The sequence below is a fragment of the Urtica dioica genome, chromosome 10 (assembly GCF_054948205.1).
Source record: "Urtica dioica subsp. dioica isolate 48M chromosome 10, U.dioica_male_clone48M_v1_H2, whole genome shotgun sequence".
NCBI lineage: Eukaryota > Viridiplantae > Streptophyta > Magnoliopsida > Rosales > Urticaceae > Urtica > Urtica dioica.
Genome location: NC_142765.1, coordinates 23825656 through 23852731, shown reverse-complemented (window position 1 = coordinate 23852731; position 27076 = coordinate 23825656). Strand labels below are relative to the sequence as shown.

General features: G+C 36.8%; 3 protein-coding genes, 1 non-coding gene and 1 pseudogene across 5 annotated transcripts; 2 read left to right on the top strand and 3 right to left on the bottom strand.

Moving 5' to 3' along the window:
• Window positions 1–1760: 1760 nt before the first annotated feature.
• LOC149384253 (phenolic glucoside malonyltransferase 1-like) lies at window positions 1761–5519 on the bottom strand. The gene is made up of 3 exons (XM_089628009.1): window positions 4194–5519; window positions 2870–3101; window positions 1761–1984 (listed from the first exon to the last, which is right to left on the bottom strand). The coding sequence occupies exons 1-3, from the start codon at window positions 5517–5519 to the stop codon at window positions 1761–1763; spliced, it is 1782 nt and encodes a 593-aa protein (XP_089484135.1).
• Window positions 5520–13066: 7547 nt separating this feature from the next.
• On the bottom strand, window positions 13067–14009 carry LOC149384252 (12-oxophytodienoate reductase 2 pseudogene; annotated as a pseudogene). The gene is made up of 3 exons (XR_016301656.1): window positions 13606–14009; window positions 13463–13543; window positions 13067–13372 (listed from the first exon to the last, which is right to left on the bottom strand). The product of XR_016301656.1 is annotated as a 12-oxophytodienoate reductase 2 pseudogene (transcript).
• Window positions 14010–14620: 611 nt separating this feature from the next.
• On the top strand, window positions 14621–18456 carry LOC149384250 (pentatricopeptide repeat-containing protein At3g47530-like). The gene is made up of 5 exons (XM_089628008.1): window positions 14621–14654; window positions 15586–17218; window positions 17576–17586; window positions 17830–17895; window positions 18094–18456. Exons 1-5 carry the CDS (start codon window positions 14621–14623, stop codon window positions 18312–18314), a joined length of 1965 nt encoding a protein of 654 aa, XP_089484134.1. The 3' UTR covers window positions 18315–18456.
• Window positions 17632–17723, bottom strand: LOC149384251 (small nucleolar RNA SNORD96 family). Its single transcript, XR_016301941.1, has one exon. It is a non-coding gene; the product is annotated as a small nucleolar RNA SNORD96 family (small nucleolar RNA).
• A 4-nt stretch (window positions 18457–18460) lies between the features above and the next one.
• On the top strand, window positions 18461–26682 carry LOC149384249 (disease resistance protein RPV1-like). The gene is made up of 7 exons (XM_089628337.1): window positions 18461–18748; window positions 22310–22815; window positions 22988–23390; window positions 23495–24232; window positions 24301–24630; window positions 24731–25669; window positions 25785–26682. Exons 2-7 carry the CDS (start codon window positions 22331–22333, stop codon window positions 26331–26333), a joined length of 3444 nt encoding a protein of 1147 aa, XP_089484463.1. The 5' UTR covers window positions 18461–18748; window positions 22310–22330; the 3' UTR covers window positions 26334–26682.
• Window positions 26683–27076: the final 394 nt, after the last annotated feature.

Genomic DNA, 27076 nt, shown 5'->3' with positions numbered 1-27076 from the left:
GTATTCAAATGGTGAAATTCATAATCATTACTTAGGACATAATATTCAAAATGAATTGATTCAATTATTAGCAAACGAGGTGAAAAATACAATTTTGAAAAAAAATAAAAGAAGCTAAATACTACTCTTTATTCTTGATTGTACTCCGGATGTAAGCCATCAAGAACAAATGACTATGATCCTAAGGTGTGTAGATATTTCTAGAAATCCTATTATGATTCAAGAATATTTTTTTGGGATTTTTGAATGTTGACGACACTTCCGAAAAGAGACTTTTTGATGAGCTTGTAAAAGAACTTGAATGTTTAGGGTTTGATATACAAGATGCTAGAGGTCAAGGATAGGATAATGGATCTAACATGAAAGGAAAAAAATCAAGGGGTGCAAAAAAGATTATTAGATATAAATCCTAGAGCATTATATACTCCTTGTGGTTGTCATAGTCTTAATCTAGTAATTTGTGATGTTGCAAACTCTTGCGTTAGGGCCATATCTTTTTTTTGGAGTTCTTCAACGAATTTATACTTTATTTGCTTCTTCTCCCAAACGATGGAAAATTTTGAAAAATAATATATCTACTCTTACAGTCAAGTCACTATCACAAACTCGTTGGGAAAGTCGTACGTATAGAAAGTGTTAAAGCAATTAAATTTCAAGCTCCTAAAATTCGAGATGCTTTATTTGAGTTGGAAGAAGCAAGTAAAGATCCAAAAATAAAGAGTGAATCTAAATGTCTAGCAATATATGAATTGGAAGATTTTGAATTTTTGCTAGGTATGACTTTTTGGTATGATATTTTGTTTGTTGTCAATTCGGTTAGCAAAAACTTTCAAAGTGAAGATATTCATATTGATGATGCTATAGATCAACTAAAATGTCTTGTTTCATTTTTTGAAAATTATCGTGAAAAAGGATTTGAATTTGCTTTGACTTCGGCAAAAGAAATTGCAATTGATATGAATATAGATCCTATATTTCGTGAGAAAAGAGTTATTCGTAGAACAAAGCAATTTGAAGAAAATAATGTTGATGATAACATAAGATCTCCCAAGGAGTTATTTAGGGTTGAGTATTTTCTTTTTATGGTAGATCAAGTGATAACTTCTCTTAGAACTAGATTTGAACAATATCAAGTATTTCCAAAATCTATTTGGTTTTTTGTTTAACTTTAAAAAATTAAAGCTTTTAGATGAAGATACTTTGAAAAAATTTTGTTTAAATCTTGAATGTTTTTTAAGGTGTGATGGAAATTCCGATCTAGATGGCTTGGATTTATTTTCTGAATTACAAGTTTTAAGGGAAGTTTTTCAAAAAGATGATAGTAACTCGATGGAAATACTTGACTATATTAAGCACATTAATTATTTTCCTAATGCTTATGTTGCTTATAGAATAATGTTGACTATTCCTGTTTCCGTTGCTTTCGCAGAGAGAAGTATTTCGAAGTTGAAGTTGATAAAGTCTTATTTAAGATCATACATGTGCCAAGAAAGACTTAGCGGGCTTATTATTTTATCAGTCGAAAAAGAGTTGCTAGACAAACTTGAGGATTTAATTTCTGAATTTGCATCTCGAAAAGCAAGAAAAGTGGATTTTGTGTAATTTTCTTACCTTTTTATTTTGTTATTTGTTTTTTTTAATAATTAAATTGAATGGTCTTGTTATTTTCTATTTTATATTTTTAAATTAATTTAAATATAATTGTAAAAGGCCCCGTTTTTTTCAATCGCCCAAGGCCCAAAATTTCGTTGAGCCGGCCCTTATTGGGATGTGGCTAAGGTCCGAGCTGCTTTTCCACCTTTTGAAGCTGAGGTAATTATCTCGCTTTCCCATCCCTTCCAACCCCGAGAGGACTCGGTTATTTGGCATTTGGATGAAAAAGGAATTTCCTCGGTCAAAAGTGAGTATCGTGTAGCCATGGAAAATGTTGCAGCATCCTTGGCGTTGTGTTCAAAGGAGCCTAATTCCATGTGGCCTAGATTCTCTAAGTTAAATACCCCGCCCAAGATCAGAGTCTATATGTGTAGCGTGCTTGTCGGAATATAATCCCTACGAGAGGTAATCTGGAAAGACAACACGTTCCCTTATCCCCTCATCGTATCGTTTACGGCTGTCAACAAGATACTACCGTTCACGCTCTGCTATTTTGTCCATTTGTTGAGGAAGCATGGGTTAACTCGCCGTTCGAGTCTTTGCTTCATCGAGACCAGAATACGCAACTCTTGAATATTATCCACAAGGGTCTTACTCGCTCTACGAGATGGGCCTCCTTTTTACTATGTTGTGGATGATTTGATCCTATATAAACAAGGTGATTCATGAGCATTGGAAATCTGAGATGAATTCAGTTTTCAAGAAGATGTGGAAATTCAATGTTGACGTTGCTGACAAACTTGAAGGCATGCAATACGTGAAGGCATGTTGCTGGCTTTGAGGTTTAGTTTCCACTCCTGCGAAATGGAATCTGACTCTAAACGTGCTATAGATATGGTGACAGCTGGTGCTTCTCATGCTATAGAAATGTATTCTACAACCCCTTAGTGGCGATTTGATCTCTGCTCCTTGAGAGCTAATAAAATTTATCCTGTTCCTAAAAAAAATGTATATTTAGAAATTAAGAAATCGTGAATATATTTAAATATTTTATCTATATAATTATAGGTAATTATATATATATATATATATATATATATATATATATAGATTTGTTTATACGGAAATGATTTTCAACCATACTCACGATTTTGAACGACCCATTCACAATGCGACACGTGGCACTGAACAGCCACGTGTCGCATTGTGAATGGGTCGTTCAAAATCGTGAGTAGGGATGAATAGCATTACTCTTGTTTATATGCATTTATTTTACCTGATATTACAACTATTATAAGGCTAGTGTTTTGAGTAGGGCTGTGACCCGAACCCGCTGAACCGAGTAAACCGGCACTCCAATCCGCTCCGCTGACCCGACGAACTTCGACCCGCACAGACCCGATCAGTTTCGGATTGCACCAAACCGAACAGTCGGAGATCGTCGGACGTTTTCGGTTATCACTGACGGAGCAGCGGGTCAAACCGACCCAACCCGTATTGAAGAAGCCCTAAACCATTTTGTTTCCCCTTTAATTACCTATATGTTCGTCGAACTTTTCTGACTTTGGGCGTCCAAATTTCATCAACGATTTGTCTTTGTTTCCATAAGTTAATATTCCTGATCTTTTCCAAGAGTTTTTATTTTGAACGATGTATTCTCTGGTTGTGTTATTCGTAAATAAGTCTTCTTTATAAAAAAAAATTCAGAGTTTGATATGGGTGTTAACACACAACCCAAAAATAAATGGGACATCCATTGATGAAAGGTAATTTATATATGAGAACAATATCTTGGATAAATGTGATATAATGAGAGTATTTATTTTGCAACAATTTTATATTATGAAAACTAGTTGAGGCTAAGTATATATAATAAAAAAAATAATCATTTATTTAAATAGATAATTAAAACTAGTTATCCATCTATAACGTCATAAATTTATATTTAGCAGCCTCCACTAAAAAAATATATATTTCTGGCTTTGCTTTATTGGGTTCTTAAACCACATCATAATTGAATACTAATTTATTCAAAATTTAATGTTATTTGGGCTCGGATAGCTGAGTACGATCCACTGTTTGCGATCAACAATAAGATATGTTATCTTTGTTAGACCATCGATAAAACTGTCGTAAGCCATTGACTCAATTCTCATCATATTCTGCTCATCTTCAATCGGAAATGATATACTTTATTTATTTTATTTTTTACGAGACGCGTGGTTCGTTTGCTGAAGTGCTTGTCGCGTTTCCTTTTTTCTGGTTATTCTTTCAAGAACAATCGAAACCTGGTGCATAATGAAGGGTCTCACTTTTACATTTATATGCCCAGACCTAATTTCCATTCCACGGCGGAGAGACGTAGTGGTAATGAAATATGCATGATAAACTACAGCGTACGTAACAAACAAAATGGAAATAAAGCAACACAATCATGAATTTGATGACAATCCTTATTAGAAAGAAAAGGAAAAAAAAATACAATAAATAAAGTACTGTCGGACGATCATCAGCTTTCAAATTAGACTAATGATAAATCACTCAATAAGACCTCGAGCGAAGAGAGAAGCGAAAGCTTCCATTTCGTTTCTTTCTCGAACCAACCCGATCTCGATCCCGCCGAGCTCGTCACGACTGTCCGAAAACGCGTACGCTCCGGTAGTTTCCACCGAAATCATCTCCACTTTCCTTGGCCTTCCCCACCCGAAATCGGTCCCATATACATCGAACCGGTTCGACCCAGCAACCCCAAACCTTCTAACACTACCGTCTTTCGGACCCGTGAATCCTGCGATCAGTCTGGCTGGCCAACCCTCTGCGCCGGCCAGAGCTCCGTCACGGTCAAGACTTGCCAAAGCTTCCGCGATGGCCTTCACGGCCACAACGAGGCCGTCTTCGCTACGCAGGGTTTTCGGGTCCTGAATAACGCAGATTCGGGTCCCAATGCAGTTCCCGAAGTAGTTCTCCGGCAGAGCTGGGCTCATTCGGGACCTGCAATCGTAGTTTATGACCAGCAATACCACCCCGGATTCGATTCCTTTTGCCACGGCTTCGCAGACGACGGAATAAGCGAAGGCAAGGCAAAAGGCTGAGAGGCGAATATTATTCCGATCTTCGTCTCCGAGTTTGTTTCCAATGGTTTCTCTCAGCTTTGCTAAGTTTGCGCTGGTCAATGTGAAAGTACTCCGAACGTGACCTGGCGGGGCTGGTTTGAGCTTCCAGCTGAGGAGGCTTCTGTTGTTCGGACCGTGATCCAGATCTCTCCAAGCTTTCGCGTACGCTTCTTTCAGCTTCAATGGGTCTTCTATTACAGTCTTGTCGCAGAACGGTTTGAGCTCCGGCGGCAAATCTTGTGACCTGAAGAGATGAGCCCAGGCTCTCATGAACGACGTCGAAGTCTTTCCGTCGGCAAAGGCGTGGTGACTCGAGATTCCAATGCAAATCCCGGCGTCAGGGAACAATGTGATTTGCAGAGACAAGAGCTCGGCTCTCTCGCCGGTCTCCGCTAGCGTCGGGATAAGAGGATGGGTCGCTTCGACTTCAACGAATTCACCGTTGAATCCCCCGGAGACGAGGCGGAAATCGACGCCTCTGGATTCGGCCACGGCGAGGGAAACGCCGTCGCCGTCTTTGCGGACGACGAAGGGCTCGTCGTGGGACTCCGGCCAGATTAGGTTTCCGGCGAAAGGGAAGAGCGTGAGGGCGAGGGATAAGGATCGTTTGAGGCGGGGAAGGAGGTCGGAGTGGAACGAGGATTTGGAGACGGAGAGTTCGTAGAAGAAGAGGCGCTGGACAGGTGGCAATCGGAGCCACCGGATATCGAAGAAAGTGAGAGCAGGACTGGTGTTTGAATTGCTTGAGTCTAGAGAGTTGATCTTTGAGATTTCAACTATCTCGATCATACTCTTTTGTTGTTTTTCTTCCATTACTCAGATAATTTGTTAGTATGCACAGATATATGGATATATAAGTCAAGAAACAGAGTTGGGAGAGAGAGAGAGATCAATAATGGCTGCGTTTTGGTTAATATTAAAAAACCCTATTTATTTGGTATTTGGTAAGATTGTTTTTACAAAAAAAAACTTCAAAAACGATTTCAAATTTTGTAAATGAATTAGAAAAGCTAGGATTTATAGCTTTTGAAAAAAGTGTTTTTAAATTTGCTATACAAATTACTATAATACATAAGAGACAGAAGAGAGTTTTTTTTTTTTTTTTAAGAACATGTTTATTTTAGTTTTTTTACTATAATATATTTATTTTACAGCAGTTTTTGTTATCAGCAACAACTGTTTTATAAACAGTTTACCAAACGCTAATCAGTTTTTGTTATCAGCAACAACTGTTTTATAAACAGTTTACCAAACACCTGTCAGTTAAAAAAAAACATTTTTTTTAAACAAAGCTATGTCAATAATATCATATATATATGCATGCATAACCTTCAACATGGTTGCTTAATGTAATTATATGCCTATTTCATGTCTTTTTTTTCTTCATCAAGTTTTCACCGCATCTACTTTACTCTCTAAAGGCTCTCAAAAGGATTTGTGTTTTTTGAGGAGCGAGTAGGGTACGTAGGCAGCTCACGAAGAGCACGGTCACACTCCCCAATCACCCTACTCGCTCCTCAAAAAACACAAATCCTTTTGAGAGCCGAGGAAACGTGACCCTGACATCAAAATATCGAGACACGTCGCAAGCTCGCACCCCAATACGTGTCCCGTAAATGTTATCCGAGAAATCGCATTAACAGATACTATATGTGACCACGCACGGTAATAGCATGGCTATCAATGCAATTTGTATGAACCACAACAGATAAATTTCTCTATGATCACGCATGGTAACGGTTGGCTTTGGAGACCTTCCTTTATAACGTAAAAGCATATATACAACGTAAAAGCATATATATATATATATATATATATATATATATATATATATATATATATATATATATATATCACGTAAGGAATTATGAAAGTACCCAAATTGCTAGAGTTTTGAGAAAGAATTGAGCAAAAAAAATGTCCGTGATAGGGCAATGAACTAGAATCTAAATAACGTGGTGACAAAGACGTTGGAGTATATATAATGAACATCTAAAATGGAAGTTATTGATTTGTCTTTATCTCGCGATCACAGAGCGAATATTTAAGATTAGTAGCAAATGAGCTAATTTAAAACGTTTAAATTGTCCAGATTGTCCTTTAGAACTTCGTTTTAAAGAAAATTAAAAAGTTGGCTTATATACGTATCAGCCGTTATTAATTAAAAAAAAAAAATCATGATTTCATATTGAATGCGAATTTTAGAATATACTTGTTTGACTAATAAATTAGGAAAGAGTAACAAATATGCAAAAAAAAAAAAAAAAAAAAAAAAAAATCCAATCGGCTTTTTTTAAAAAAATATATAAAACTGGGAACCAAATTACATGCTGAACATGATTTTTTTTATAAAATAAAAAATAACGAATTAACTACTTAATTGGTAACCGAAATAAATTGTAATTGGAATTTGAAATGGAAGTAATGAGTCATTTATTTCTTTTTCCTCATCTTTTTTTACTGAACCGTGTAGAACATAAACACTATTAAAAAAAATAAAAAAAAATGAAATCCATTCTTTTTTGGTTTGCCGTTTTTTGGTTGGTGTGTTATTAGCTAAGTGTTATGTTTGTGGTTTTTCGTTTTTTAATGAATAGATGTGGTAGTTTTTAAAAAAAACAGTATTTTGTTTGTAATAATAATCACTAAAAAAGTAGATGTTAGTATTTTAGACGAAAACGCTTTCGTATTATTATTTTTGTTTGTTTGATGTTTGGTTTATATATTTTTATTATTATTTGCATGTCTTAACACTGTCTGTTAATGTAAGGTTTGGGATTTCGGGGTTTTATTGTTTGGCTTAGTATATCGTGATGGTTACTCAATATGGGATACCAAAAAGCTTTATTATTTGAAGACTATATAATATGTGTTATAATGTGTTAAAGGTTTGTTTGTATAAAAGATAAATAAATAAAAATCTTCGTTTAATTCAACGTTTTTTAAGCAGAATCCCACATCTACTTTTGATGAATTGAGAGTGTGGTTTGTTTGGTTTACAGCATGGTGTAATTTGTGGTGTAATGCAGGGACACGGAGCCAGAAAAGCTCATCGAAGCTATCAATTTGAAAGAAAAAAAAAATTCAAGAGTTAATTTGTAATTTTTAGAATAAAAAAATATATATTTTTTCAAATAAGTCCAAAGTGCAAAAAAAAAAAATTGAGGTGGGCTTGAGCCCTCTTCGGCCTACTTAGCTGCGTCTCTGGTGTAATATGCTATAGTTCAAGACATAAAGTATATCAATTTAATGGGAAATGGTCATAAGTATTACCACTTTTCATAATTTGGACAAAAATATGGAAATCCATGTTTTGGACAAGAATAGTAGTTGGTCAGCTGATGAAGTACAATTTTGCCCTTTTGTAAACATACCCACACCACACACACGTGAAAACTAATAAATTGATAATAATAAAAAAAAAACAAATTCTCCCCAGTCTCTCTCTACATTCCCGCTCTCTCTCTCCTAACTTTCTGGCGAAATCGACGCTATAACCACCGCCCGAGTTTCTGCAAGTCCGGCCAAAAAAAATTGAGGTGGGCTTGAGCCCTCTTCGGCCTACTTAGCTGCGTCTCTGGTGTAATATGCTATAGTTCAAGACATAAAGTATATCAATTTAATCAAACTAACCCATTGCACCACAGTTTTATATTATGTGGTGTAATGTGTGGTGGAAGTCTAGGGGTGGCAATTTGGGGCCGTACACGAGACACGACACGGTGTTAATGGGTTTGGGTCGACCTAAAATGGATCTGGGTCCATCCGTGTAGAACACGATTATCACGATTAAATAACGGGTGAACACGACACGAACACGATAACCCATTGGGACCCAATTAGACACGAATATTAAATTGGTTGTTAATGGGTAAACACGATAAAGACCCATAATGACCCAATGGATTGTGTTTGAACTTCTTTTGTAGTAAAAATATTATGTTGGTGGCTTAGTTGATTATATGAAGTATTTTTTTATCAATTACTTATTCTGACTAATTTGTTATTTAATTTGATTTAGAGAATTTCAATATTTTGAAGTAAACATGTCTAAGGGCCTAAACCGATTCGCGTGTTCAAATGAGTTAGTGGTCTAAATGGTTCTGTGGGTCTAAGTGGGTTCGTGGGTTATATGGTCCATTGAGACACGATTAATAAATGGGTCTTAGTGGGTTGGGTCTGGGTTTGACAAAAAAATAGTGGGTCGTGTTTGGGTTTTGCTCCTAGACACGATTAATAAATGGGTCGTGTCTGGGTCTGTCAAAAAATACATGAAAACGAATAAGACACGGTACGAACTCGACACGTAACCCGAATTGCCACCCCTAGGTGGAACGTAGTTTATGTCTTGTTTGTGGAAAACTAACAAATCTACATTGGAAGCCTATTTCGATATTTCATGATTTGCAATTGTTTTTTTTTTTTTTTAATTTTTTTGTACAAAGTAGTCAATTCAAACTAAGTGTGCAGTAAAATAGCTAAGGTTTCATAAGTAAGTGTATTTTAGTTACTTATAATGTAAAAATACTAATATACTCTTAATTATTTTCAAAATAATTAATTTAAGTGTCCAAAATTTTAATCAACTACACTTTCTGTATATACCAAATAAGTTCAAAAATTTTAATCGTGCCTTCAAAAAATTTAATCCCCCATCTAAACTGGCACTTTTGATATATACAAATATGTTCAAAAATTTTAATAGTACCTTCAAAATATTTAATCTCTCATATCTAAACAGACAACACAATGCTTGAAGTATTAGTCATCTATACAACGAGAAGAAACGAATTAATCCTGCTTTCAAAAAATTTAATGTACTCTTCGATAAACCTAAAGAAGAAGAAGAAGAAGATGGTGGTTATGACGATCGACGACGAAACCAACTTTCGATCGTCAGAAACGACCATGCGCTTGAGGCGGAACTCCTTGAGCCAGGGATAGGCCAAGGCCATTGTGGAAATCGAGAACGAAATCGCCGATTCGGATTAAGCCACGGCCATGACGACGATGATTACAGAATCGACGGCGACAGAGTCAAATCTATTGTGTGAGAAGCAGAATATGAGAGCGTCGTCGAGATCGGAGTCGAAGATTTCCTTCCTCCATCAATGCTATCAGAGTCGAACGACTCGTCACCGATCGTCGAAGCCCTAACCACAGGCCTAAACTTGCCCCTCGTTCTCGTCGCCATCTTCGTCTTCTTTCCTTCGCTGACCGAAGACAATGGAGAAGCCATATCCAAACCCGATCTTGCCGGAGACGAGGCTGGTTATGAACGACAAGGAAGGAGATGGGTCGGTGGTGATATATGAGGTTGGGATGGCGAAGCTGAGATCGGAGGAGATCGAGGGTGGTGACGTGGTGGAGAGGAGTCGGATGAGAGTGACGAGTGTGAGGTATTTTTGGGGTTTAACACATATATTTTTGGAGTTTTTAAAATTTGGGCTATTTCGTCTAAATTTTGGAAAATTGAGCTATTTTGTCAAATCCAAACTTTAAAATGGCTAGACAATCGCATTGCTAAAAAAAATATGATTTGTGTGAATGAAATTTTGAACAAACTAAACCGTGTGTTTTTTTTTTATAATTATTTTATTTAACAAACAAAATCACTACACTTACTTATTAAACAACAAAAACGACATTCTATAAATAAGGAAAGTCATAGCATAGAAAAAAACTGCCAAAAATATTTAGCATTTAATTACTTAAAGAAACGGAAATAAAAAAAAATTAAAAATCTATTGATTTTATTTCTTGAATCATGAAAACACGAATTAATTAGAAATTAAACAGAATCCTTTAAAATAGGAAAGTTGGCTTTTATATAGGCATGCAAAATTAACGTGGAATTAATTTAAAAAAATTGGACTAAAATTAATTGAAAAACAGATTATAATAGAAAACAAAAAAGTATATCAATTCATTAAAAACTAAATAATTAATAAAAAAATAGCTAGTTATTAAAAAAATAGCCATTTGAAACTTATTGTTTAGCAAAATAGCTAAAGTTTCAACTTTTCAGTAAAGGTGTCAAAATTTACGTTTTCAAAAAAAAATTTGACAGTCAATATTAAAATTTTTAACGATTATTATAAGCAACTTATCACTTTCAAATAAATTAATCTTGGAGTAAAAAAAAAAATTGAAACCCGATTGCTGCATATTTTTGGTTATTTTACTAAATTAAGACAAACTTTGGTCATTTTGCAAATTCATAACTTTAAATTGGCTATTTAATTACATCACCCTTAATTATATAGCCATATTTACAGTTTCACATTGCTATGTAGCTAACGTTTCTTAAATCTTAGGTAAATAGTTAAGTCCATGTATTTACATGCGTAAATTAACGTAAATATCACACATTTTTATTTCAATGAAAAGACAAATCAGAAATGTCACGTTATCTTTATGATTATTTATTTAAAATTTATGAAACGTTGACTATATAGCAATTCCAAAAAAAATTAGTTGCCTATTACCTAATCTTAGCTTAAGGCTCTCAAAAAAGCCCAACACGAACCATTATACAAGATATTTTTGTATTTTAAAAATATTTACGTTCTTTTGATTGGCGTCTTTGCTTTTTATATTCATATATTTTATATTATGATTGTAACTGCAGGCTGTAGGTATTGTTTAATCGAGCATGCATCCTCTTCATAATCTATTAGTACGGGTAATGTTGTTAACTATCTAAAAATAATTCGGAATGTGTATGTTCTTATGATCGTGTTTTTCCATTTTATTTGTGACATATTGTGTTCTTTAGTATTTTTAAGAGAAATTTCATGAATTATGCCATTTTAAACTATGACAATTAAAAAATAATCGATATTTATTTTTATAAAAAAATTAGATTATACTTGTTGGCGTGAGAAATCACCCCACCAAAACAACTAATTCGATTTGTTGATGGGCCTCAACGTTACAAGATCAAATAAACTTCAAATAGTTGAGAAACAATTAAACGAACTATATTAAATAGCAAATGTTGGCGCTAAGCCTTTTGTTGAACTAAATCGTGAGGAAATATTAAGAAATTAAATGAAATGAGAAAACAATTGATGAAGAACTAAAGAGTTTGGGCTTGAGAGTTAGAGAGCCTAGGAAGTTAGTCTAGAAAATGCTTGAGTAAGGAAAAAGTGTCTTATTTTCGGTCCTTAAGCTGGCCTTGAGGAGGGTCGCCAAGCTCTGCCTCTTCGGGGATACGTCGGATTGAATTAGTCTTCGTCTCATGGTGTGCCACGTACAATGCTTGACTTAGTATCAATGGAGCAGTTTAGAAGAACGTGGTTGACTAGTCTTTGATATCCTTAATATGAAGAAACCGTTGACGAAGTCTTCGTCTAATTATTTGGACCGAGTTAAGCCAAAATCAGCTTAGCTCGAGGATTCCCCATGACGGGCTGAGCCAGAAAAAAAAAAAAAGTTTAGCTCGTCATGTCTTGCTTGTGGCGGGCTTAGGCAAAATTGGCTGAGCTCGTCCCGAGATGTCATGGATTGCGCTTATCATGCCTTGAAGTCACCTTTCAGGCCTAAGCTTAATGATGGATTTGGGCCAAATAATTATTCTTGAGGAAAGACGAAGTCTAACACCAATAATCTTGATTCCAACCCAATGCTACCTTGCCTTTTTCAAAAGGGTACCGGTCCGGCTCAAAACCTTTAATACAAATGGTTGGGCAATTTGTCTAATTGTAACAATATATTATTATATTACTACAATTAAAGCTGTTTTATATATATATATATATATATATATATATATATATATATATATGCACTTCGAGTCTAGTCTCCTGGTACTATTTTAAGTTTTAATTACTTTATTGTATTCACATTAATCGTTTTATGTCTAGTTTATTGCGCCTAAACTGAAAATACCAAAACTACACCGCAAAAGAAATATCTGGTTTAATTCACTAGTAGAAAAAAGGCCTTTAATGGCGTTTAAAATGCGCCATTAAATATATTTAATGGCACTTTATAAGCGCCATTAAAAGAGGCGTCATTAAAAGTCTACGATGACGCTTAAATGAAAAAACGCCATTAAATGGGACGACGTGGACTAGGACATTTAATGGCCTTCATTTTTTAAACGCCATTAAAAGTGCTGCCATGTCAGCAGCCACGTGAACACTGGGACATCTAATGGCCTTCATTTTTTAAACGCCATTAAAAATTCTGCCAATGTCAGCAGCCGCACGAACACTCAAATTTCCGCGCGGGCTTGGATTCGCGCCATTTACACTTTGATGGCGTTTTTCAATGAAATGCCATCAAATAATTTTTTTTTAATTTAAGAATATGTACCCAAAAAATTTAGCCGATTATTTCCTGCACCTAAAAAACATAAAAACAGTAATAATCCATTGTAATACATACCAGCAAAATATAGTTTTCAACGCCAAAAATAAAAATAAAAACCATTATAGTTTTGTTATCCATAATACCATAATTCTTCAAAGTGTCTAAGCTAGAAAAAACACATTTCTAACTATAAAAGTCTACAAAAGTTCTATGACTCACACCATCATCACATTCAAAAGTTCTAACTATGGCTCACATATCCTTCATTGTTTCTCTTAGAAATATTATCCATAACAACTTGATATCATTCTTCACGAAACTCTCGATGTCCACTTGATTGTACGTGTCTTCGTTGCGCCACAAAGAAATATACACAAAATAATATATTATAAATTAGCATTTTAGTTATATATAAATATTTATATAATAATACTTACAAGTTTGATGCAATTTTGAAAACTCGAGAATTTAATAAGGACGAAATATCCACACTCGACGGTTGACGGTTGTTTCGGTACCTAAACATGAAATTATAATTCTACACATTCAATATTATGTAATTTTAAGTTATAATACGTACCCTTATTATCTTCCACGTATACTCCAAGTCCAACTCCGCCCTACAATAGGGTCAGAGATATAAAACGTGTCTCTGTTGTACTTGTTCAGAGGAGCTCCGAGCTCGATCCTCTTCGGCAAATCCGGATTCGCCAAAAACTGACGGCCAAAAGCCACGAGATCCGCTCGATCCTCGGCCACGGCTGCGTTCCCGTCTTCTCCGCTGCCATAACCCCCGACGATGATGAAAGTTCCGTCGAAAGCCTTTCTCATGGGTACTAAGCTATAAGGCGTAGCACAAGCTTCCCCGACAGTTTTCATCCTTGGCTCGACCGCGTGGCAGTACAGGAGCCCGAACTTGTTCAATGCGTTGACCATGTGAAGCCTAAGCGCTTCGGAGTTTGAGTCTCCCGATTCGTTGGATACGGCTTCAACCACTTCGAGGGCAAAACGGCAACGTTTTCTAAGGAGCCTCCGTATTCGTCGGTGCGGTCGTTGATTTGGTCTTTCATGAACTGATCGATAAGATAGCCGTGCGCCCCGTGAATCTCAACTCCGTCAAACCCTATACAGACAAAATCACAATAAGAAGTGTGTCAATATGGTAATAATAGAAACAGGAATGAGACGAGATGATCTTATTTTCCTCTTTTGGCTCACTCATTTTGGGCCTTAATTTTTTGTTCCAGTTAGGGCTAATCAATAATTAGATCCACATGTGTTTGGTATTAGGTTATATATATTTTGCGGAATGTAAATTCCTATAAAATAATATATTTTTCAAGTTATCACATGGGTTCATCGATAAGAACATGATAGAGAGTATAACGCACTCAAAAATAATATTCTCCCATGTTGTAAGCCACCCTTGCACAGCAGATCATATTAAATCAGGCAAAACATTTTTCAGAACAAGAGTTGCAACAGTTTTAAGAAGTCGCATTGCTGTCGTTTCGTACGTACCAATACAAACTCAGCTTCCGAGAAAAACTCATGCAAAATATGTTACGGGTTTGAGTATATAAAGATCGGATAGAATGTATCATCAGCTAGAACCCTGGTCAACTACAGGTAGATCGATCAAGCGGAGAAAAAAATATAATATTATAACTACGTCGAAAATAAATAAAAAGAAATCCTGATTAAGTAAAGAGTAAAACAATTATATCTAAACTATACTGATCGAATCCCTAAGCAAACATTTATCCCTCCCGATAAAATCTCTGTCCAGATAAAAGAAAGTAAGTTTGATATGTCATAATCAATTGTATGTCTGGATAAAAGAAAGAAAAAACTCAGATCACCCTAATGGGATATATATTTACGCAATAGACGAGCATGGATTCTCTACAATGATGCACCGCTAAGCAATATAACTAAGGCCACGTTAAACACAGCAAAAACTTTATACAACTCTCAAGCTTGCTTTGTTTTGATCCAACTGGATCATATATCTTTATAAAAAATTTTCAACGGTTTTTATGTAAATGTAGACTTTTGGCGAAAATAACTTCGAATTATTTTTCTATTGAAAATTAATACAGTAGTTTTGTCATCTTTATTATTATTATTATTATTATTATTATTTATTATTATTATTATTATTATTATTATTATTATTTATTATTATTTATTATTATTATTATTATTATTATTATTATTATTATTTTTGTTAGTGTTTTAAAGGTCTAATTACGAGAGTCAGAGGTATAAGGTTACCCTAGATCCACTGTGTTAAAAATCTAGTTTAATTATTTAATAATTAAGAAAATAGTTCAAATTAAAACAAAGTACTATGCGATTATAATATATGAGACATGTCCATGAGCTTTTTTACGATTGAATTTTGGAGAAGGAATCGAGAGAGAACGAAGAATGAAGAAAAGGAATCTTTTATGCGAAATTGTGCTAAAAGTTCATTAACGTGAGCCTTTTATTGAAACCGTACGTATATACGTACAGTGGACACATGATTGATCAATAATATGATAGTGCAATTAAGCACAACGTAAACGAGTAACATTGAAGCCAAAGCGCGGAAACACCGCTGTTTGTGTGGCGTTCCTGTGTCGCTCCTCGGCGCTGCGAGGCTCGACCTATTCCCGGAAGTTCTTCGACCAGATTCCTTGGCCTTGTCTCATCCACTACAACGCCATGATCAGAGCTTACTCCACCACTGAATCAGCCCTCGAAGGCCTACGCTTGTACCGCGACATGCGATTCCGGGGCGTCCCGGCGAACGAGTTCTCGGCGTCGTTCGCCGTTAAATGCTGCGTCGGAGAGTCTTCGCTCACCGGCGGTGTTCAGGTCCACGCGCGGGTCCTGAGGGACGGTCACGCCTCGGACTCTCACCTCCTCACTTCTCTGACCGAGATGTACTCACGCTGCGATAGGTTCGCCGAAGCCTGCGACGTGTTCGACGAAATTCCCGTGAGAGACACCGTCGCTTGGAACGTCCTTATCTCTTGCTATCTCCGAAACGATCGGGCCCGGGACGCCCTGGCTTTGTTCGACGCGATGCGGAGCAGAGAGGACGTGTGTGAACCCGACGGAGTGTCGTGCTTGCTTGGGCTCCAAGCTTGCTCGGAGCTGAACGCCCCGGGACCCGGAGGGAAGATCCACCGTTACATCGAGGAGAACGGTTTCGGCGGTCTAACGAAGCTGAACAACGCTCTCGTGTCGATGTACTCTCAGTGCGGGCACTTGGGGAAGGCTCTGGCCGTGTTCCGGCGGACGAAGAAGAAGAACGTCGCTTCGTGGACCGCTTTGATCTCTGGGTTCGCCGTGAACGGCCGAGGAAGAGAGGCCGTCCGAGCTTTCTTGGAGATGGAAAAAGCCGGCGTGTCTCCGAACGAGCAGACATTCTCGGCGGTCCTCTCGGCTTGCAGCCGAACGGGTTTGGTCGACGAAGCGACGTCGTTCTTCAACCGGATGAGCGCTGAGTTCGGGGTTTCGCGGAGCTTCCGACACTACGGAATCATGGTCGACATGTTGGGCCGGGCCGGGCTTCTCGACGAGGCCCACCGGCTCATAGCCTGCATGGAAGTCGACCCCGATCCCAGCACGTGGAGAGCCTTGCTCGGGGCTTGTAGGCTCCACGGCCGAGTCGACCTTGCTGAGCTGGCGGTCGCTCGCCTCGTCGCCATCGAGGCCCAAGAAGGCGGAAACTACGCTGTGCTGTCGCAAGCCTATTCGTCGGCCGGCGACTGGGACAAGACTTTCGAGGTGAGGAAGCAAGTCAAGAAAAACGCGATGGTGACGGTTCGCGGGCGGAGCGCCATCGAAGTCGACGGAGAGGTCCACGAGTTCGTCGCGGCCGATATTTCGCACCCGCGGTCGCGCGAGATCTATCGGGCGCTCGGGGAGATCGTACGGAAGCTGAAGAAGACGATCAAAGGTTATGAGTTTTATGTGTCGTCGGAGTTGCACGGCGAGAAATTGGCAATCGCTTTCGGGCTTCTCTCGACTCGTCCCGGGGCAACGATCAAAGTGACCAAAAATCTCCGCACTTGCGTCGACTGTCATGATTTCGCCAAGGCTTTCTCGTGGGTTTACGATCGAGAGGTCGTCTTTAGAGATCGAAATCGGCGGATTCATCATTTTCGGGAAGGACGTTGCTCTTGCAATGACTATTGGTAGAGTATTTTTTTTTTTTTATATATTTATTTCAAGAAATACTGATCACCTGTGTATACAATATTCTTTGCACCAATGTCCTCTTGTAAAATGGGACAAATTTTTGGTTTGTTGAATAGTTGAAATAATACAATGTCAACGATTTACTTACGATGAATGAAATTACAAAGTTCACAGGTATTATTTGGTTTAAAAAAAAAAAAAAAAAAAAACAATTTAAATGCAGAGGCAAGGTGCCATATCTGTGAAACGGGGATGACAAAAACGATAAGGTACGTCTGTTGTTAACTTTGTATTATTGGCACAATTTTTGTTTTCCTATCTGTTGTGTCAGATATTGAACTTCTTACATTCAGGTCAGAAATAAGTAAGTTGATCAATAAACATCAAAACCATGTGCTTAAGAGCATTAATACCTCAGAATTGCAACATATGTCAACAAAGCTTAAAAAGTTATTTCAGTCCCAAAAGATGTTGTTTGAAGACTGTTATCATAATCGGTATTATACTCACCACAAGGGAATTTCTCAGCCACCCCTAGGGCATGACTCGGGTTAGGGTCGTTGGATAATAGCTGAGTGGTGGATTTTTGTTCGGGGGTCCATCGAAGGTCAATCAGGGTTCGGTACTGGGTCCGTTGCTGGTCAATCTGGGCTCAATCATGGGTCTTTCGCAGGTAAATCGAGGCTCATTCTGAGTTTCATCAGGGCTTTCCATGGCTTTCCAAAAGATATTGATCAAGAAACATCCGTCTACGCAAACAATAGATTGTGCATCTCATATTCGTACAGTCACACAATAGATTGTACATCACATATTCGTACAGTCACACACGCTTTCTTTGAAATCGGTATAATAAAATTATATTTCAAAGCAAAATCGGTACAAAGCGAGAAGTTGGCGATGGCTTTCGGGGTTCTCTCGACTCGTCCCGGGACGACGATCAGGGTCACCAAAAATCTCCGCACTTGCGTCGACTGTCACAATTATGCCAAGGCCTTCTCGCGTGTTTACGGACGAGAGGTGGTCTTTAGAGATCGAAATCGGATTCATCATTTTCGAGATGGACAATGTTCTTGCAATGACTATTGGTAGAGCATTTATTACTTTATTATACTTAATCCAATGAAAAGTAGGGGATAATTATCTGTGTAGTAGACTATTCTTACAATTAATATCTGCTAAAATAAAAATATAAATCTCACATTACAGGGGATAGTTCCATGTATATTCCTATACGTGTGGTCTGACCAGTCAAAGTGTCTACTATTCAACAACACGGCTTTGCTTTTAGTCAATGCTTTCCCTTGTTCCGATATTTTCCGATAATACTTGCAAATCAAACTAAGTAGATTAGATTCATATATTCCACCAAAATCACCGATCTGCTCCTCTTTTCTTCCATGGCGTCTTCACTCAGCCTCAGTTCAGTTTGGTTCAATTTCTTTACTTCCGTTTCACTCACCCTCGTTTGATATGTAGCTGATTTTGAAACGCTCGGGTTTGTGATTGCGAATTCGGAGAAAAAGGTATTTTTACTTTCCTTCACTAAATACTAAGGATGACAATTTCGTGTTCGTGTTGTAATCGTGTCGTGTTAATCGTGTTTGCATAAATAATTGTTAGAATCAAATCTGACCATTTATTAATCGTGTTTGATATCTAGATCCAAATCCGACCGTTTTTTTTTTTTTTTACAGATCCATAACCGTTTAAATTAAACCATTTAATAGTCGTGTTAAATGGGTATTTAACCGTGTTTAGACATTCGGGCTCAATTAATTGCGATATAATTATAAAAAACATAATAGTCATAAGATTAGAATGGTCCTCTTTCTTTTTGCTCTAACTTCCGATACGTTGAGACTGAGTCACGTGGCTAACTAATACTTTTGTTTTTCCTTTATTCTTTTCTTATTTTTTCACACAAAAAATTTGGCAAATTTAAAACAAATAGAGGTAATAAGTCATTTTACTATAATTGAAATAAAATAAAATTGAATACGATACGTTATTATGAGCCTATAGTTATTGTGATAGTCAAATTTAAATTGTGATTGTTCGATATGAATTGAATTAACTTGAAATCACATAAAATTGAATATGATACATTATTATGAGACTATAATTATTGTGATTGTGAATTGAAATCAAATAAATTGAATATGATACGTTATTGTGAGATGATAGTTATTGTGATTGAGAATTGAATTGAATTAAAATCAAATAAAATTAAATATGGTATGTTATTATGAGATGATAGTTATTGTGATTGTTAATTGTGAATTGTGATTGATCGATATGAATTGAATTGAAACAAAACAAAAGTGAATATGATACGTTATTATGAGATGATATTTATTGTGATTATTGTGAATTGAATTGAATTAAAATCAAATAAAATTGAAAATGATACGTTATTATGAGATGATAGTTATTGTGATTGTGAATTAAATTAAAATCAAATAAAATTGAATATAATACGTTATTATGAGATGATAGTTATTGTGATTGTGAATTGTGAATTGTAATGGTTCGATATGAATTGTATTGAATTGAAATAAAACAAAATTAAATATGATACGTTATTATGAGACTATAGTTATTGTGATTTTTCAATATGAATTCGAGAGATTTGTAAGTAACTAGGCCACTTTAAACATGTGATTTTGGATCTAGCATATGTTTGACAATTTTTAGGGATATAGCCAAATGGCTTATGTGGCAATAATTAAGGTCCGATTTACCTTTATTTATTAACAAATTCGTCACTTTCTCTCTCCTATTTTTTTTCAAATAATTGTTTTTGCATCAAAACTTCAAAAATTCGTATCTTTCTCATACGAACTCGAAATTGAGTGATTTCAGATCCTACAAATTCGTGGCGTCGAGATCTTCAAAAATAGACCCATTGTGTTTGATGAAAAATTATGTTTAATGTATTATATTTACATTTCCATTTAATTTTTTTTTGATAAATTTCAATGATTTCCATATTTAAGGTAATAACATGATTTTTCTACATCCATGGTATTAAAAATTATTTTTCCATCAAACACAATGGATCTATTTTTGAAGATCTTGGCGTCACGAATCCGTAGGATTTGGAATCACTCAATTTCGAGTTCGTATGAGAAAAATTTGAATTTTTGAAGTTTTGATGCAAAAAAAAAATATTTGAAAAAAAATAAGAGAGAGAAAGTGACGAATTTGTTAATAAATAAGGGCAAATCAGACCTTAATTATTGCCATATAAGTCATTTGGCTATATCCCTAAAAATTGTCAAACATAGGCTAGATCCAAATTTCATAGTTTCATTTTGGCTATTTTGCTACACTGCCCTAAAATTAAATATGATACGTTATTATGAGATGATAGTTATTGTGATTGTGAATTGAAATTGTTCGATATAAATTGAATTGAGTTGAAATAAAATAAAATTGAATATGATACGTTATTATGAGATAATAGTTATTGTGATTGTCAATTTTAACTTGTGATTTTTTCAATATGAATTGAAATTCAATAAAATTGAATATGATACATTATTATGAAACTATAGTTATTGTGATTGTGAATTGTGATTGTTCGATATGAATTGAATTAAAATTGAAATCAAATAAAATTGAATTTAATACGTTATTATGATACTGGGCGTGTTTGGCACAGCTTTTTTAAGCCTGTTCTTGCTGTTAGCAAAAACCAAACTGCAATCTTACTGTTTGGTAAAACAGTTTTTAAAAAAAATTTCAAAAACGATTTTAAAAATTGTACATGAGTCACAAAAGCTAAGAATCTTAGCTTTTAGAAAAAGCGTTTTTGTATCTGATATAAAATTAATTTAATATCTTCACGTGATTATCCATAGCACTGTTAAATATTTATTTTATGTCTATTTTAGTCTTTTTACTATAGTATATTTATTTTACCAAACGCTAAATCAGTTTTTGTTACCAGCAACAACTGTTTTATAAACAGTTTACCAAACACTTGTCAGTTTTTGAAAAAAAAAAACACTTTTTTTTAAAAACAAAGTTGTGCCAAACGATGCCACTATAGTAATTTTGATTGCTCGATATGAATTGTGATTCTTATTGCTCTGGTTAAGTCAATTAGTATACTATTGACTATATATTACCATACGTGAATTGATATTTATACGAATATACTTTATTTTATTATATCATATTTTCTAATATCAATTTTATGTTTATAATTATAATTTTATGTTTATAATTATAATTTTATGTTTATAGTTATAAATTTATAATTTTACATATATAATATTAATCGTGTTTAAATGGATCGTAATCGTGTTATTACTCGTAATCGTGTTAATTGGATCATATTCGTGCGGGTCGTAATCGTGTTTCGTGTCGACCATTTAATAATCGTGTTAATCGGTTTTTTATCGTGTTACCGTAATCGTGTCGTTTTGAACCATTATTTAATCGTGTTAGCGTGTTTGATCCAATTAAGAAACGACTCATTTATTAAGATCCAAATCCGCTTTAAATCGTGTCATAACCGTTTCGTGTTTCGTGTCCGGACCAAATTGTCACCCCTACTAAATACTCATATCGCATCTCTGCTATATGCTGCTTTGGCTTGATAAATTATAACGGACTACGCCTTTGAAATGTTAAAATAGTTATTTAGCCTACATTTTAGATATAACTACTGAATCTGACGTGGCAAAGTTCATTTATAAGAAAATTATAACGGACTACGTCGTTAAAATAGTTATTTAGCCAACATTTCAGATATAACTACTGAACCTGACGTGGCAAAGTTCATTTCTGTTATACTTTAGATATTTGTGTAACGTTAATTTCTATTAATGGCTACTTATCAAAATTTAAGTTCGTAAGAATCTGACATGGCAAAGTTTATTTATGTTATATTTTAGATATTTGTATAACATTAATTTCTATTAATGGCTACTTATCAAAATTTAAGTTTGTACGTGGCTGGTTAGCTACAGAACCCGATTTAACTTTAACGGGAGTTTTTACTTGTTTAATAATATTGAGCGCGTCATTACGGTTCCAACAAAATTGCTGATTTAATCTTTGTTTTGTTGTTTAAGTGAGATACTCTCTTTTCTTCCATGGCGTCGCCCAAGATATACGACGTGTTTCTGAGTTTCAGAGGCGAAGATACACGCTGCGGCATCACCGGTCATATCTACACAGCTTTAGATGGCAAGAAAATCAAAACCTTCATCGACGACAAGTGCCTCGAGAGAGGCGACGAGATCACGCCTGCTCTTTTGGCAGCCATTGAAGCATCTCGGATTTCGGTGGTGGTCTTCTCAAAAGACTACGCTTCGTCATCATGGTGTCTGAGCGAGCTTGTTCACATTCACAGATGTCGCCGTGAACTCGGTCAGGTCGTTATGCCCATCTTCTTCGAAGTAGATCCATCGCATGTTCGGAAACAGGACCAGGGAAGCTACAGAGATTCTTTCGAGAGACACGAAAAGAATCACAAACACTCCAAGGACACCATAAAAGAGTGGAGGTCTGCTTTGGAAGCATCGGCGAATTTATCTGGTTCGCATTATTCGCGATCCAACCATTTAGCAAAATTCAGGTTATTATGTATACGTGTATATTTCCCATGGATTTAGTTTAGATTATATATTGATTCTTCTTTCCTGTTTTTGGTTCTATATATAACTTCCAGTAAATTGCAAAAAGTGGGTCAGTTTTAGCTGAAAACACCACCTGATTAAATAACTGATAATTAAGGCTTTCTTGTACAGGAACGAGTCAGCGCTTGTCGAGGACATTCTGAACACTGTTCTGAATACATTAAACAAACCTGCAATTCCAGTTGAAATTGATAATTTTGATGGCCTGATTGGAATGGAAGATCACTTCAGAGAAATCAAATCTTTGTTGATGTCCGAAGGGCCTGGACTTCAAATAATAGGCATTTGGGGAATGGGTGGTGTTGGCAAGACAACCATCGCTGAAACTGTGCGGTCTCGGCTTTGTACCAAATTTGAGAGCCACTACTTCCTGAAAGATGTTAGAGAATCGTCTGAGAAACTCGGGTTAGAGAGGTTGCGAAACGATCTTATTGCTAACTTACTAAGGGACGAGAAGTTGGATTCTGGATCACTGGTACCGGACCACACTAAAGATCGGCTCCGCCGGACAAAGGTATTACTTAGATTTCTATTATAAATTGTATGTCTGGTGTTTGCTGATATTCATTATACTCGACTACGACTAAAAAAGAACTAATTCTAATTTTACTCTAATAGGTTTTACTCATTCTGGATGACATAAGCGAAAAAGAGCAGTTGGAATATTTAATCGGCGGTCATATCGGCAACGGAAGCCGCGTTATTGTAACCACTAGAGACAAAGCAGTGCTTCGGGGGACCGACATTGATGGAGCGACGTTCATTAAATACAAGGTTGATGTCTTAAGTCTCGAGCAAGCCATTGAGCTATTTCGTTTGAAGACTGACAAAGAGAATCCATTCCCGGGGGATTACGTGAAGGATGTTGTGGAGTACGTTGGAAGAAACCCGTTGGCCATTAAGGTTTTCGGTTCACACCTTCGTTCTATGCGCAACCCGTGCATAGATAATTGGAAAATGGAATTGGACAAGCTCAAGGAAATTCCCCATGATAAAATCCTTGAGAAACTCAAAATAAGCTACGACGCACTTGGCGAAACCGAGCAGAAGATATTTCTCGACATCGCGTGCTTCTTCAAGGGAATGAAAAGAGAGTTTGTGGAAAGCATATTAAATAAGTGCGACTTCCACAGGACTACAGGAAGAAATGGGTTTGGCTACTTTGCGAATATAGGAATAGACGCTCTCATTGATAAGTCTCTGATAACCTTGGATGGTGAGACCAACAGTCTTGACATGCACGATCTGATGCAACAAATGGGTTGGGAAATTGTATGCCGAGAATCTAAAGAACCTGGTAAACGTAGTAGGCTTTGGAATTCTAAAGATGCATATCATGTGTTCGAAAACAACACTGTAAGTACTACTGCTTTTTTTGTTTCGATGATGGAAAGAAAATCATATAACCTGTGTGATTGTTTTAGGGGAGTGATGTAATTGAAGGGATATTTCTAGACGCCTCAAGCCTCGAGGAAGATCTACACATGAAATCAAGAGTGTTTAAGAGAATAAGGAAGTTGAGGATTCTTTCTATATCTAGTTCTCCCTCTGATTTTTATTCCTACTATCGTTATGATGAGTCGGAAGTTTCTAAATTGAGAGTAGAGGCACTCGAATGTTTTCCCGAGTCACTTAGATATCTCAAGTGGGACAAATACCCTCTAAAATCATTACCAATGGGCTTCACTGCACGTTATCTTGTAGAACTCAAGCTCATCGATAGCAAACTCGAGCAACTATGGCACGGAACACAGGTTTGTAAGTAAAGACGAAAAGAAAAAATCAATGTTGCCGAGTTTATTCATATACAAATCTCGCTCTAAAGTGCTCATTACTCATATATTTTTTATACAGGAACTAGTCAACCTTAAAAGTATTGATCTAACAAGCTCCAAGTTTCTCCGTTACCTTCCAGATCTCTCTCTCGCGCCAAATCTCGAGGTGATAATTCTCAAAGACTGCTCTGGGTTACTTAAAGTTCCTTGGGATGTTTTTGGAAAGTTCGAAAGGCTTTCATATCTCAATCTTAGCCAGTGCAGTAACTTGGTCTTCCCTGAGAGCATTGATGCAAGAGCACTGATGAAAGCCCTCACGCTCGTGCCCTTGTATTTTTCTCCACCTCGAAGCATATCTCAACTACAGATACTCGATTGCTGCAGAAATCGTGTGAGTCTTCCTCGAAGCATATCTCAACTACACCTCCTCAAAACCCTTTCTTTACGCGACTGCACAAGACTGGAGAGCTTGCCGGAGAGCATCTTTGATCTGGCGTCTCTCGTCGATCTCGATCTGTCCTCATGTTCGTCATTGACGAAGCTTCCAGAGATCACAAAAACAAACACTACTCTAGAAATTCTTGCGCTTCATTACTGTACGAAGATTACATGCCTTCCCTCGTCGATCGGGAATCTAAACAATCTCAAGCTGCTAAACCTGGGCTACTGCATAAATCTCGAGTCTGTGGGAGATTTGTGTGGTTTGCAGTTGACACATCTCTCGCTGAAGGGTTGTGTGAAAATCCAATGCATATCGGAGCTTCCGTACACTCTCGAATGCCTCGATGCTTCGGGATGCAAATCCCTAGAGGAAGTGGTGCAAGTGTCGTGCGGACAAGGACATTATGAAAGGACAAGAAATAGATTCTGGCATCGTTCTCGCAAAGTTACGTTCAGCACTACGCGGTTTGACAAGTGTTCGCGTTTGAATCAGCAATCACAAGACAACATTATAACCGCGTTCCAACTCAAAGTCTTGCACATGGCCTCTCATTACTACGCAACAGCTAAATGGGAGGTAATCCCCTCTTTTTTATTAATATTAATATATATATATATATATTTTAACAATCCAAAGATTCTACAATTAAAAGCATAGAAAAATAAGTATTGTGCAAAAATCTTACATCTAGGTCAAAACGCTCCCTGCGGTGACGGCTGTTCTCCCGGGGATAAACATTCCACGTTTTTTCGACTTCCGGTGCGAAGATTCCACAACCGAGTCGATTTCGGTGACGGTTCCGCTTCTCGAGGACTGGCATGGCGAGGGCATAATGGGATTTGCATTGTGCACCGTCTCTCACGGCCATTGTACAAATGTTTATTGCAAAATCGAGTTCAAAATAAAAGACAAGGCTTGCCCCGAAACGACCGCTGTTTTTTCGGCGTTTGATGCGTCGGAATACCCCCTTGGGTTTGACGATTTTTTGCGGGGAAATGTGGTGATGTGGTACAAGCACTTTGACTACAGTCACCTCCATGGCCGCGCCGTCGAGGCCTCCTTCAGGTTCTGGCTGGAAGAAGACCTTTTCGAAGATTTCTCTTACGGACGCTGCCAAAGCCACCCTCCAACAAAGTGTGGGGTCCACATCTTGCGCGCCAAGGACTTGAAGGATATGAATCTGATCCACGACGACGACAACGAGATCAGTGATAGGAAGCGTCCGTGCGAGGAGGAATGAGTAGCATTCTAGAAGAACTGTACGAGGAGGAATTTTTTCAAGTCTGGGAGAAATGTTGCTCTCCCCTGCAACACCAACATTTTTATTTTAAACTCAGAAAGCGAGCTGTTTGTTACACCAACACCCGCAGACTCGAGTGCTTCCAAAACTGAGACGGGAAGATGCCTAATGATTAGGCTGAGATTCTCGATTTTTTTTTTTTTTTTTTTGTGCGCGCGCGCGTACTCAAAATGCACTAGTTTATTGAGTGCAAACACTTGAAACTTTTCTATGTTCTCTGTCATGTGTCATTTGTTCTTACCTTGTTAAAAAAAAACAAAAGATTTCTATTAGAAATTGAGCACGACCAACCGCCCGAGCACCATATCTCTCAACCAATATGGAGCAAGGGTATGAATCATGCGACCTTTCGTAGGGGTGGTGTTATAGAAAGAAATATATATATATATATATATATATATATATATATATATATATATATATATATAGAGTGTATTGTAAGTTGTAACACATACATAGAGGCGGCTGATTCCAATTTTTAAAGCGCGTGGAACAAAGGGTCGTTATCGACGTATGACGCTGAAGGAAATCATGAGGAAACCCCTTTTTCTCTCTTAGAACTCTTAAAGTAGTTATTCCCGGAAGTTCTTCGACCACATCGCTTGGCCTTGTCGTCTCCACTATAACGCCATGATCAGAGCTTACTCTGCCACCGATTCAGCCCTCGAAGGCCTACGCTTGTA